At 50.0% G+C, this 13,099-nt stretch overlaps 1 protein-coding gene across 1 annotated transcript in view; it reads right to left on the bottom strand.

The window, feature by feature from the left end:
• The window catches only part of WDR62 (WD repeat domain 62), a 2,486,568-nt gene that overhangs the window by 1,145,296 nt on the left and 1,328,173 nt on the right, over window positions 1-13,099 (bottom strand). The window contains exon 19 of the mRNA XM_069644563.1: window positions 11,651-11,764. Coding sequence (XP_069500664.1) covers window positions 11,651-11,764 — 114 coding nt within the window. The remainder of the gene's footprint in view (window positions 1-11,650; window positions 11,765-13,099) is intronic.

The following is a 13,099-nucleotide window of genomic DNA, read 5'->3' as shown; positions in this document are numbered from 1 at the left end:
AATCCTGGAAAAGGCGAGACATCTTGGCACCATACAGTACGGTGATTCAAAGGTATCCATCTTCCAAGACCTCTCAGCCCTAACCCTGTCAATGAGGAGGAAATGCGGCACACTCACAAGATGGTTGCAGGGAAAAGGAGTCCGATATCGGTGGGGTCACCCCTTCTATTTGGAGTTTGAGTGGCTAGGTGAGAAACACCACCTGGTGTCGGAGGAGGACATACGAAGAGCCACGGACGATCTGGTGAACGACCAGGCGGGCCATTCGGGCGCCCAGGAGGGAGGACCACGGGACCCCCCTAGGGGTCCCGACGGCCCAGGAAATCACAGTGGGAAATCTAAGGTCAAGGGGGCCCGAAAGTTTCGGAAAACCAGACACCCGTCGATGAACCCGGAAAATCACACTGACTCATGAAAATGACGTTCGATTGGAAGGAGAGAAAATCATGAGGTGAGAGACGATTCAGGGTACGGACGCAGGAGGCCCCGGGCCCACGAACTGCCTTGAACGGACACCGCGGCGGTGTCGCGTTTGGCCCACCGGACCTTGGGTCGGCAGACCATTATGTTAAAAAGTTAACTGTTTATTTGTGTTGCCCCGCGTTTGGGTTTCTGGTTGTGGGTTGAGGGCCCGGGCGGGGTCTCTGGTTTTTGTCTCGGTTAAGTGCACCGAAGGCCTGCAGGGGCCGACCTGAATCGGACTTGCGATCTGGGACTCTCCAGACACACGAAAACCCCGGGGCTGGGGTTGGAGTCCTTGGTGGTTCGTTGACCGGCCCCAACACATGTTGGGGAGAGTGGACGGACGCCTCAAGGTACAAGGGTGGGGAGGGGGGAGGGAAGACACGGGGAGGGGGGTCAGTTGCAAGGGGGGAGGGGATGGGGGGGATAACGGGGTAGTTTGGGGGACTCAGGGGGAAATTCAGTTCAGACCGCAAGAATACGCTTGGCAAGGGGCACTAAAATTCAATCACCACGAGGGGTTCAGAATACGCACACGGTATGATGACAACGATTGAAGGGAAGGTGGGCACGTTAAATGTCAAGGGTCTAAACTCTCAAAATAAAAGATCCCTCACGGGCAACATGTTCCGAAAACAACACCTGACGGTCCTATTTCTACAGGAAACACATTATAAGCGCGGGAGGGAATCCAGAATCAAGGGGAAAGACATCGGTAGCAACTATTGGGCTTCACACCCGACCTCGAAGAAGGAGGGGGTGGGCATTCTCCTGGGAAGGGCTCTCCAACTAACGGGGGTGGAAACCAAGAGGGGGTTTGGGGGTCGATTTCTGGGTGTCAAGGGGCTTTGCGAGGGGCAGCGAGTTACTCTCGCCACCGTATACGCGCCCAACACGGGCCAGGTGGAGTTCCTCACACGGATCTTTGGTGTCATGGATGAATGGGCCGAGGGGGCCATGATTCTCGGGGGTGATTTTAATCTCATAGCCGACCCCCAACTGGACTGGTGGTCCGCCAGAGGTGGGGTACCCAAGGGGATCACGAGGGATAACCTGGCCTTGCAGAACCTCTTGAAGGATCACTACTGGGTAGATGTTTGGCGCAAGGCGTACCCGGCCCAGGGTGGTTACACATTCTTTTCTCCCCCGCACTGCACCTACACCAGAATCGACCTTCTGTTGGCCTCAGAGGAGGGAGATGGGGCGATGACCCAACCAAAAGTCGAGACCATAACGTGGTCGGACCATGAACTACTTATAGCTAACTGGTCCCTGCCCATCGCCCCGAGATCGGCTCGATGGCGGTGCAACGACACGCTCCTTAGGGATCCAGTATTCCGTGAGTTCATGAAGCAGGAAATGCTGGCCTACTTCGAGACAAATGACACGGGGGAGACGGACATGTCCATGGTATGGGAAGCGGGGAAGGCCACCTTCAGAGGCCTCCTCATAGCGGAGGGCTCGAGGCGTAAAAGAGAGAGGGGCCTGATCGAGAGCAGACTCCGAGGGGAGCTGCAGATCTTGCGGGCCAGACTGGGAGTCCCGGGAGTGGACCGGAGGGCACTATTGGACGAGATGCAGGGCAAAAGACAGGAGCTCCATACGGTTCTCATAGGGGAGGTGGTTAAGAGGATGCGATATACCAAACAGAGATACTACGAACAGGGCGACAGGGTAGGCACTCTGCTGGCTCAGAGGTCGAGGGGGTGTAGAGTGGAGAGAGGGATTACCCGGTTGACCGACGAAGAGGGCAGGGTTCATGGGAACCGGCATGAAGTGACGGAATGCTTTGCTGAGTACTACAGCAAACTCTATTCTAGGCAAGCGGGCGAATCTCGGGAGGACATTGCCTCCTACCTGGCAGAACACCCCCTCCCCAAACTGACCGACCAGGACTTGGAGGCCCTCGAGGGGGAAATTTCAGAAGAGGAGGTGGAGGGAGCCATCAAGAGACTGAAGGCCGGAAAGGCTCCTGGCCTTGACGGCTACACAGCGGATTTCTATAAACAGACCCAGTCCACCTTAGTGAAGCCCCTGACCAAATTGTTCAACCAAATTAGAGGCAACGACACGATCCCCCCGACTTTCCTACAGGCCCTCATCACCGTCATACCTAAACCTGGTAAAGACCGGGCAGCTTGTGGGTCTTACAGACCCATTTCACTTCTCAACTTAGATGCCAAGATCTTTGCTAGGATCCTGGCCTCCAGATTGGAAAACTCCCTCCCACGCCTGATACATCCTGATCAGGCGGGATTCGTCCTCAATAGACAGGGTTCCGATAATTTAAGGAAGACCCTCCATGTATTGGCCACGACCGAGGCCAGGAATGAAGGCGCTCTCCTACTGGCTCTTGACGCGGAGAAGGCCTTTGACAGGGTCAGCTGGGCTTTCATGAGGGAGGTTCTCTTGTCAGTGGGGATGGGTCCAAGGTGGTTGGGATGGATATCCGCGCTCTACTCCTCCCCCTCGGCCAGAGTGGTGGCTAACGGGATTGAGTCTAGGGAATTCCCCCTTGAACGTGGCACGAGGCAGGGATGCCCCCTGTCTCCGTTAATCTACGCATTGGTGATGGAACCGTGGGCAATCTCGATCCGCAATGATGCGGACATCAGTGGTGTACAGATGGGGGATATGCACTGCAAGATCTGCCTCTTTGCGGATGACGCCCTGCTCTATGTCACCAGACCGTCCCAAACAATCCCTCGGGTTCTGCAGGGCCTCGCAAGATATGGAGAACTATCGGGGTATAAGGTTAATTTGGACAAATCGGTCGCATTCATGGGTGGGAACCTGCCAGACACGGAGGTGACCTTTGTGGAGGGTCTCCCCTTCAAGCGGAGCGATGAGGGGTTCCGTTACTTGGGAGTCCAAATCACACGTAACCTTGAGGACCTGTATGGGGCCAACTTCCCCCCCCTCTGGTCAGCAATCAGGAGAGACATAGAAAGGTGGGCGGGAACGGGTCTCTCATGGATGGCACGCCTTAACCTTATAAAAATGGTTATCCTCCCAAAATTTCTGTTTCTCTTTCAAATGCTCCCGGTCCAAGTCCCCAAGGCCTTTTTTGACGAGACAAAACGCATCCTCCTTAGATTCCTCTGGCAGGGCAAAAAACACAGGATTTCATACGAGGTTCTGACTAGGACCAAGGAAGATGGAGGGGTGGGCTACCCTGATCTCGAGACGTATTATAGGGCTTCCCAGTTGAGGATCCTGGTCGATCACTTCTCACCGGGACCGAAAAAACAGTGGGTAGCCATGGACAATAGGCCCCTGGCGCCCGTCACACTAGAGGAATGGCTCTGGGTCCCAAGGAGAACGATCCCCAGATCAGTCTTGAACCACCCGATTCTAAGAGTACTGTGGTCCCTGTGGAGAGAGGGAGGTTACTATAGATGGCTCACGACATGGCCCTCCCCCTTGAGCTGCATCTGGGCCCCTCCTTTCCTGGCCAAAATAGCGGAACCAGCAGCCTACCAGACATGGTTCGAGGCGGGCCTTAGTAGGACCGGCCAGTTGTGGGTGGGGGGCTCCTTCCTCCCCTTGAAGGACCTTGAGGAAGCCCTGGGAATAGGCACGCTTTCCCCGTTCCGATATCTTCAGCTTAAGGGTGCCCTCACGGAACCATCTTGGGGTGATACCCTCAGGAGGGAACTCACAGACTTTGAAAAACTCCTTCTGACCGCAAGGGGCTCCAAGGGGATAATCTCCCGCCTATACAAGCTCTTTCTGTTCTCCATCCCCCGAGACCCGCCACCAGCACGCATACAATGGGGTAGGGACCTGGGCGAGGAAATTGATGACGAGAGATGGACAGAGATGTGTAGACGGGCCAATCGATCCACATCCTCCCTCCAATATCGCCATCAGGCCCTCAAGATATTACATAGATGGCACTACCCCCCGCAAAGAATAGCCAAAATGCGTCCAGGATATGACCCACACTGTTGGAAATGTAGGACAGAGAGAGGTGACTATATCCACATGTGGTGGGGATGCCCAGTGGTCCAGAAATACTGGGACAAGGTGCGGACCTGGATCAAAGGGGTAGATGGGATAGAACGAGTATCCTGCCCGTGGCTCTTCCTCTTCGGGATTAGTAACGAAGAGGACCGGGGTAACACTCATGATCACATGCTCCAGGTGATGCTGGTAGCAGCTAGATGCTGTCTAGCGCAGAAATGGAAACACCCGAGAATGCCAGGGGAAAAAACCTGGGTGACCAAAGTAAGGGCCATCTACGACATGGAGTTCCTCACACACCTGCTCGATGAGTCTAAGTCCAGTATCGAGGAAATTTGGCTCCCCTTCTTTGATAAGTACGGCCGAGTGGTCTAGGTCCTGAAGACTGAGCTGAGGGATTCCCCTCCTCCCCACGGATGTGGGACCATGGGCCAAGGACCCGGCTGAGAACTGAACTCGTTTGGCCCATATGACTTTGGCGTGCCACACGCATATTGTATTGACGCCTCCATCATTAAGAGAGCCCGTTGTGCAAGTGTTTATCAAGGCTATGTAAGCGCGAACTGAAGGGGGGTGGGGGGAGGGAGAGGGAGGGGGGGGGGCATGGGGTGTGTTTCGTCTGGTTTTCTCTTTATGTTAACTCACATTAATAAATGCAATGCAAGAATGTAACCTCGTTATGCACCAAGGAAACTTAATAAAATTGATTTTCAAAAAAAAAGATATTGCAGGCAAGCTCCCCAGCCCTTTAAAGAGCATCCTTCCGTCAGTTGGGGTGAAGATTGGTGAAGCAGTGGCTCTCTCAGCTTCTAGTCTGGATGGGACCACCATAGGAAATCTCTAGACCTACAAAAGGTCCGACATGTGGCCCTGAAACTACGACCACTGGCTTCAAAGTAGCCACTGGAGCTACCTCATACGTAACCCAGTTTCTGGCTATTTTAGAATGCAGGCGGCCATGGGGCCCAAGATATGAAGGAAGACAGAGGACTAAAAGACATGCAACATCTGGAGGAAAGCCCTGCCCAGGCGGGTGTCCTAGACTCAAACAATCAGAGCAACTGGGATGGTAAACCTTGGGCTTCCTGAATTTCACAGAGAAGTCCAGACTGTGCCACAGGCTGCATATCCTGTACAAATCTGCTAACACTAGATCAGGTGTCTGGAATCGAATAAGCCAATCGTCCAGGCAGAGAAAAACCTGAATCGTCTCCATACTGAGATGAACTGCCACCACCCCCAGCAGTTGGTGAAGACCCTAGGTACAAAGGAAAGACATAAAAGCAGACTGCAGTTTATGTTCCAAACCAAGAACCTAAAGTACGACCTGTGCTTAAAATGAAATCGGCACATGGAAGTAGGTGACTGGAGATCCGAGGCATCAACCAGTCCTACAGTACGAGGGCCTGGAGGACCAGGGCCAATGTGACCATGGTGAACTTGTGCTTGCGCAGGTATAGATTCAAGAGTCTCAAATCCATGACTGAATGCAGGCTGTCATCTTTCTTAAAACCAGAACACAAGGACAGTACCAGGCCTATCCTCAATCTGGACAGAGCACCACTTCTATGGTACCTTTCCTCAAAAGCCGGCAAACCACTTACAAAAGGTGAGGGATCAGGGTTGTTAGCTGCCAGTTGAAGAAAAAGGGGGCAGTAACTCTGAGTTACCATCTGTAAGGCTCAAGCATCGGTGGTGGTCGGTGATGACGCAAAGCTGCCATTCGAGGAACAGGGAAAAGCCCCCCCCCCCAACAGAGTCATGTCGGCAAAGTCCAATTCACAGTGGCTTGCCACTGGGCGCTGATGTGGGAAAAGCAGGGTTTGTTAGGCAGAAACCTGTGCATTTCCCTTAGGGACCACTGAAAAAAGTTTAACACTACAGGTGTTAGCAGTAAACCCAATTGGTAGCAGTCTGCACCACCCAGATTTACCTGGTAGCTGTGGCTGAGCAGTCAGACTTCTCTCAAGAAGAGTTAGGCAGGATATAGAGTATACACATTAGGTACAAAAATACAGTAGCACAAGCAAACACTGACCAGAGCTTTGGTATAAAAGTATATAATTATTTATTTAAAAACACGCTTTTAAAAATACACTGGCACTAATATGTCAAGCAAGTTCAAACACAGTCACTAGAAATATATACACCTCCCTGATTAATTATTTGACAAGCCTTAGGAAAAGAACACCACTTATTATCAACACAGAGGTGAGCGCTTAACCAAGCTGGCATTCCAATAATTATTTAAAAAGGGAGAGAAAAGGCAGAAATAGGGAAACGCACAATACCAACACTTTTAAAGAACCACAGCAAGTTAAGAAAGGCAGGGTCTACTGTAGAGCAAAAAGTTCATAGGCCAGGCCCACTCTTGGAGACCAAGGCGGATGTGCCCAAAATCAAACAGTTGAAGTACACTTTAAAAGTCTTTGCAGATAGTTCAAAAAGGAGTTAGATCAGTTCAGAAAAGTTAGTTAACAGGTCCGAGGTCACGCCAGGATAGAGAGTCAAGGATTTACGGGACACCTTGGACAGTCTGTTGCAAGGGAGACCAGGCGGGACACAGTACCTGAAATGGGGAGAAAGCTCCAGCGGGGGCAGTTGTTCCTGGCAGCGGGTACAAGTCGGTGCTTCGTCCAGGGGAAGAGAAGATCTCGACGTGGAGGAAAGCTGGAGGTCGTTGCACTGCCAGGGAAGAAACCAGCCGCAGAGTTTCCCGGTTAAAAGGTACTACCTTTTTATTCGCGGTAGTGGTGAAGCGTGGTTATCCGGCCGCCGGGGTGCTTGGCACGGGCGATTTCGACCACGAGACGATCCAGGAAGGCGAAAAAGGGCGAACTGGTTAACTCTACCAGCTCAAAGGAAGAAGACTCTCCTGGAAGATCTTCTCTGTCGTTGGGAAGTGGTGAGTTCGGTTCAGCAGGGCTCCACCGGTGGTGTCGTCGTTGCAGGTCGGCTCAGCTTCTCCCTCTTCCGATTCTTTAGGTCCTGTGGCGACTTCTCAAGTCCCAGTCCCCAAAGCCCTGCTTTTATGCAGAAAACCCCCATTCATCAATCCTAGCTGTCACTCAAACATGCTAAGTGGTGAGCCGGGCGGCTCACCACTGGGCCAATCACACAAGAGTGCGACTTGAGTTGCCGAGGCAACTCAGTCCAGGGTGCCTATCCCCCCCCCTCCCACACATCCTGTAGACCCAAACAGAGTGGCACCACTTTTCGAGGCTTCTGTGCAGAAGCCCGCCAAAAGTGGAACAAAGGGCTCGACTTGGGTTGGAGTTACAGAGGCGAACACAAACACCATTTTAAAACAGAGTCCTGGCAAAAAGACCCAACCGGGGAATAAATATTAAATAAATAACCCAGCGGTATCTTTAACATTGCACCAAAAAGTGGTGCGTTTAAAATGAATGGGAAAATCCCATAGCAAATATTCCGGTGGAATATTTCACGTGGTAACCACTGCCACCAGCCAGAAACTCGACAAGGGGGGACTGGTCAGTGCCCCCTTGGAAAACAGACCCAGGGGCAATCTAATTACCCCTACCAGTACTTCCACAATATGATGGTTTGTACTGGTTCTGTTCACAATTTGAGACTAGTAAAGTCAATGGTGACTTTACATGCCCTGGGAGACAGTAGTCAGTCCCAGGGTATGGAGTCTATGTTTGGGGGCCACTATGACACCCCTGTGTTACTGCACTGAGGGTGTTGTGTAACACACTTACCAAACACACATGAAGCCCTATGGAGTAAAAGACCCCATAGCCCATAAAACACATTACAAAGTCAAAGGGCACTCAAATCATGCCTAAGAGTGGGAGAAAAAGAGTCTCACTCTTAGCAGGAGAAAAAAGATAAACCCCAAAAATCTGGCAAAGCTGCTGGGGGACTCACTAGGTTTGGCAAATTAGCCTTAACAGAGAATTCCCCCTAACAGGGTTTGAAAAACCTTCTCTCTGGACACCTCTGCCCTTTTTCTTGGCAGGGAGGATGATGCTGTGGTTGCTTGTCAGAGGGAGCCGGACCCATTTTCCCCAAAGAGGTTATTTTCATTAAAAGACATATCCAGAAGCTTTGATTTGACATTTGGTGTGAACCTTGCGGTCTTCATCCAGATATATCTCTGTAGGACTGGCCTGGAGCCCATCGCACATGTCACACAATCAGCCATTTAAGGCCAGACTAAGATTTAACATCCAGCCTCTCTAACATCACGCACAGAGGTGAACCCCACTTTCAGCTCGCTGGATGGCAAGATCTCCAGTGCGCAGGTGATCACACTCCAGAGACCATGGCACAGGTTGCATGAACAGCCCTCAAAGCAAGGCTGCCAGATGTAAAGACCTTGTGGTCCATGCAATGCATATTCTTTCTTTCCTTGTCAGGGAGCAAAGAGAAAAAGGGTATGACCTTGAAACCCAAAGTAGCAGCCTGCACCACCAAGCTCTCCAGTAACATGTGCATAGAAGGGAATCCAGATCAGAGGGAGCCGGATGAGTCTTGGCAAGGAAGGGTCACGGTTTACACTGAAACTGGCTTCTACCAAGTGCCCAACACAGGGGCAGCAGCTGCGAGGTTGAACGGTAAAAAAGGTCTCCTGTGGAGTACCTTCATCCCCAGTGCTCATTAGGTCAAACTGGACCCAAGGTTTAGTGAAGGCAGCATCCTCACTACTTTGGCAATGATCTTCTGAAAAGAATCAGAGGGCCTGAGGAGGAACTTTCAGCTCTTGGAACATACCCAAGTCCCTTGCCTCCTGTAGATCTGTGTCCAAATCCAGCAGAACCTTCTCATAACCATAGTACAACTCAAGACGTTCTCTCTTTCATTGAAGAAGTCTGTCATCTTCGGAAGAAACTTCCCACTCCAAAGGGGGGCATCCTGCAGAAAGACATTGGCATCGGCAGCACTGACAGCGCAGATGTGAGGGTGCCTGGGCCAAGGCATGGGCACCGGAAGGCAGTGCTGTGCGGCGCCGGGGTGGAGCAGTGGCCACCACTGGCGCTAGAACGAGGAGAAAAGGGATGAGGTTGGGGTCCGAACAGGCACATCTGCCGGCAACACTAAGGGCGGTGGGCCCTGTCGATGTCACCAGCACTGGGGACTAAGGTCCCGGGGCCTATGCAAATATATCAAGCATCTATTTTCTGAATGTATGCCACTCATCCAGAGTAGAGGATTACGTGGGAAACAGTACATGCAAAGTAGGCAGTGATCAGCGGTATCTCCTGGAGTGTGAGTGTTAACTCCACTTCCTGGATGTAGAAGAGAATTATGCCTAGCCACTTGGTGAGAGGCGCATCTCCCTATGTTGCTTCATTTTTGTCTTTGCAAACCGGAGGACATTCCTCCATAGGCTCTTCTGCTGTGGCCCTCAGACCCTGCAACTTAAAGTTGTTCTCCTACCACACCTGTGGTAGTAGGTGAAGAGCTTCTTGCCATGCTGCAAGAGGGTCCTCCGATTGTCAGGAGCTGCAATCCTTCCAGTTGTGGTCCCCGCCAGGTTTTAAAGGTATGTCTTGTGGGAGTCTGACATGGACATTTGCCTCCCGCAATCCAAGCACAGCTTGAAGCCCAAGGATTTCTGTGTTTAGGCATTGAAGCATTTCAAAAATCAGGGCTAAGTGGAATTTCAAAAGCGTACAGAGTGCACAGAAAAAAGGAACCAAGGTCATGGGGTGCAGCAACTCATGGTCATGGGGCACCATGCGTCCATGTGCTCAGCACTGGAATCACCTTGAGGCCAACATTGTCAAGATATTTGGATTTCCCTAATGGAGGGAGAGGGAGAAAAACAACACAAAGAACCAAGGCTGGAAAGCTAGGTCACACAACTTTCTGGTCTTGGATGGTGACACAGCTGGCAAAGCTGAAGGCTTGTCCCAGAGGAACAGGATAGGATAAAAAGTCCCACAGTCTTCACATAGTATCATGCTCGGGACTGTCAAAGTACGAACACTAACTTCAGCCACAGGAGGAGAAAGACTTGCCACTGTCTTATCGAAAGCGCAGTCTCACTTCAAAGGACCCACACATACCCCACACCCCACCCCACCTTTAGTGAAATATTCAGACCATCAGCGACTCGAAAACCCAGCCCCAGGTTCTCCATGTGTATTTGCTGATGAGGGATAAAAGCCTGGAGAAGTCCCTCATCAGCACCAGTTCTGTAAAATAAAGCTAACCGAGAGAAAAGACATGGTGTCATACTCAAAATCCCTCTCAACCCTGACCAAAGACTATTTGATGGTAGCCATTATCAGCCTGAGGCAGGTGGTTGGGTGTCGGGAAACGGGGAGAGCGAGGCAGCCAAACCTGTGGTGAAACGTGCAAAGGTGGAGCAAGAAATCAGTCAAACAATGGCAGTCAGATCTACACCTAGGACTGAGCTTGAAGGCCTGCAGTTGTGGAGAACAAAGCCACCACCACAGAGCAACTAAAACACAGGTGACAGGCACTGGAACATAGACTGGAGTCTCTGGCATATGGGTCTGAAAGAGAATCTCCAATCATCTTCTGGTGAAGGTTCTCCTTCAGTGGGAGTAGTGGAGGTTAAAAGGGAACGAGAACTCTCCAGCTGGAGCAAAGTTGAGTGCTGATTCCTCTGAGGGCAGCAGCGACTCGACGACTCCATGGAGGGAGATCAACTGCGCTGTTTACAGGAGGACGAACAGTTTTTCAATGAAGAGGTTCTACTTTGGAAATGGGACAGCCTTTTTGCCCTTCTGCATGAGGGAGGCAGCTGGCTCAGGCGGTAACTCAAGATGGACACTCTTTATAAGAGTAGAGGACAAAGAGCCAAAGGGGCATTTACCACTTTTCAGGATGGTGCTGCTGTTTTCAGTACTTAATGGGATTAAACCCAAACACCTCCAGCAGGGAAGGGGTGTCTCTCTAGAAAACAAGGGCTGTTCCAAAAACCTAGCATTCTAGTGTGTGGAAAAAGGAATTGAGGTCATGCAGCTTGTGTGCTCCATTGATGTACCTCTTAAACCATGTTCAGTGAAACTGGCGCCAGAGATGCTATGTTGGAATTTGTGTGGAGCCACAGTGGCCCCCCACCCCCCGATTGTTTTGTTTCTGAGAAAGTCTTGTACCTCGGCATCATTTCAACAGGTATCTATAAGAGGAAGGTTGCATTAGTGAACGATATTTTTAAAGCCATCGAACAAATGTTATTTGAAAACAAAAACTGTACCCAATAACAATCAGTTGTGCTTACCTGATTTGTTTTTCTTTTCTGGATTTTCTCTGTTTCTCTAACTGATCTGCTTCCTCCAGCTGATCTCTCATGCACTTGGACATTTGCTGATTAAAGCTCCACACAAATACACAACTATAAATAAAAGTATTCATTTAAGCCACATGCCTTTCATAATTAGAATATACATTCACATGACTTCAATAGTAAACAAGCACTGAATTTATTGAAGTGCACAGTCGCCACATTTAAGTTGGGACAAATGCAAAAAGATGGTGGTTATGCTAATTGCGCTATATCTTAATTGGGCTTACAATTCACCAAATAATACACAGCAGAAATAACTTCAATTAAATAAAAAACAAATGCATCAAATACCTAAAACAATAGTTGCACTGCTAAGTGGAAAGCAGAGTTAAAAGAATGATTTGTTTCTACTCTTTGTCTCTTGAAAAAGCACGCCACAAGGCTAGGGCGTTTCACTGTCTCGCTGTCCCGGGGAATGCCTCTGTGGCATGAAAGGTTTTGCATGACACCAGCTAGAAATAGATGGACCTGGAAGCATAAAAAGGCACAGCCAGCCTCTACTTAACAACTGTTCACGAAGCAACCCAAACCGTGACCACACTTTCAAACAGAGAGCTTGGAGTAATGAGGCTCAGCCTTGGTATCCAAAAACACCACTGACAGATAAAAAGTGTCAGCAAGATAGAGAATGGTGCCTACAAATTCCTTGGACATTACCTGCCAGAGCTGGAATTTAACATGAATTGCAGGAAGGAGACCAATAATCAATCTAGAGGAAACAAATTATACAAAATACCGCTATTGCTGAAAGGTACATCAAATTATCCTCTAGCGGATGGTATTCCCATCCGCTGATTTTTATTTCTTCAAAGATAGCCATAGCAAGTTGTTGTGGCAAGTCATTAGAAATGACACATAAAAGGCTTTCTAATTTCAAGTGATGCATGTTGTCAGGATACTTTGTTAGCTTCCTTGGGGTTTAAAAGTGACCCACACGTAAAACAGTCAACAAGGTGCCTTTTACATGCATACATGCCAAGGCCACTATTTTGGCTGATCTCTCATTTTCACATGGTCAGGGCTTTAGCCTTTCTTTTATCAGACTTTTTCTTGGCCAAAGTTTCAGCTATTTATCCCTGCACTTTTTCTCTTTTGCCAGGGATTCTACCTGTTCTCCTTTTGCTCTCTGTGGCCTGGGGTTCGGCCTTTCTCCCTCGTCCTCTTTTTGCCAAAGCCTCTGCCTTTACTACTGCTGCCTATTTACGGGCCCTAATATGTCTTCTCCTGGTGAAAGGTGCCTCACTCACCAAAGTACCTCCCAACTTTCCTAGTTCCATCTGTCTCTGAGTCGGTCCTGTTTTTTTTTCCTTGCAATGCATGTGGAGTCTTGAATGCCCAACTTTACAATGTGAAAAATGAAACTACAAGTTACACCAATTGGAA

Source organism: Ambystoma mexicanum, chromosome 2p (genome assembly GCF_040938575.1).
Source record: "Ambystoma mexicanum isolate Mex_15411 chromosome 2p, UKY_AmexF1_1, whole genome shotgun sequence".
Classification (NCBI taxonomy): Eukaryota; Metazoa; Chordata; class Amphibia; order Caudata; family Ambystomatidae; genus Ambystoma; species Ambystoma mexicanum.
This window is presented reverse-complemented; position numbering and strand designations above follow the sequence as displayed.